The sequence below is a fragment of the Helobdella robusta genome (assembly GCF_000326865.2).
Source record: "Helobdella robusta unplaced genomic scaffold HELROscaffold_53, whole genome shotgun sequence".
NCBI classification, from domain to species: Eukaryota; Metazoa; Annelida; class Clitellata; order Rhynchobdellida; family Glossiphoniidae; genus Helobdella; species Helobdella robusta.
The window spans coordinates 2533-2773 of NW_008705278.1; the positions used below are offsets into that span (position 1 = coordinate 2533).

The following is a 241-nucleotide window of genomic DNA, read 5'->3' on the forward strand; positions in this document are numbered from 1 at the left end:
AAACATCAACTTCAACATCAACAACCACATCAACTTCAACATCAACAACCACATTAACAACATCATCATCAACAACAACAGCAACAACAGCATCAACAACAGCAACTTCAACAACAACAATTTCAACAACAAAAACATTCAACTGCATCAATTCAGTTTAGCAAAATTTTTCCGCAGAAAAAAAAATGAAAAGTATGACCGCTACATACTTTTATAATTAAAAAAAATAACCGATGGTCAT

General features: G+C 31.5%; 1 protein-coding gene across 1 annotated transcript in view; it reads right to left on the reverse strand.

The window, feature by feature from the left end:
• The window catches only part of HELRODRAFT_179214 (hypothetical protein), a gene marked incomplete at both ends in the record, with an annotated part of 2174 nt that extends 1933 nt beyond the window's left edge, over window positions 1–241 (reverse strand). The window contains one exon of the mRNA XM_009028073.1: window positions 232–241. Coding sequence (XP_009026321.1) covers window positions 232–241 — 10 coding nt within the window. The remainder of the gene's footprint in view (window positions 1–231) is intronic.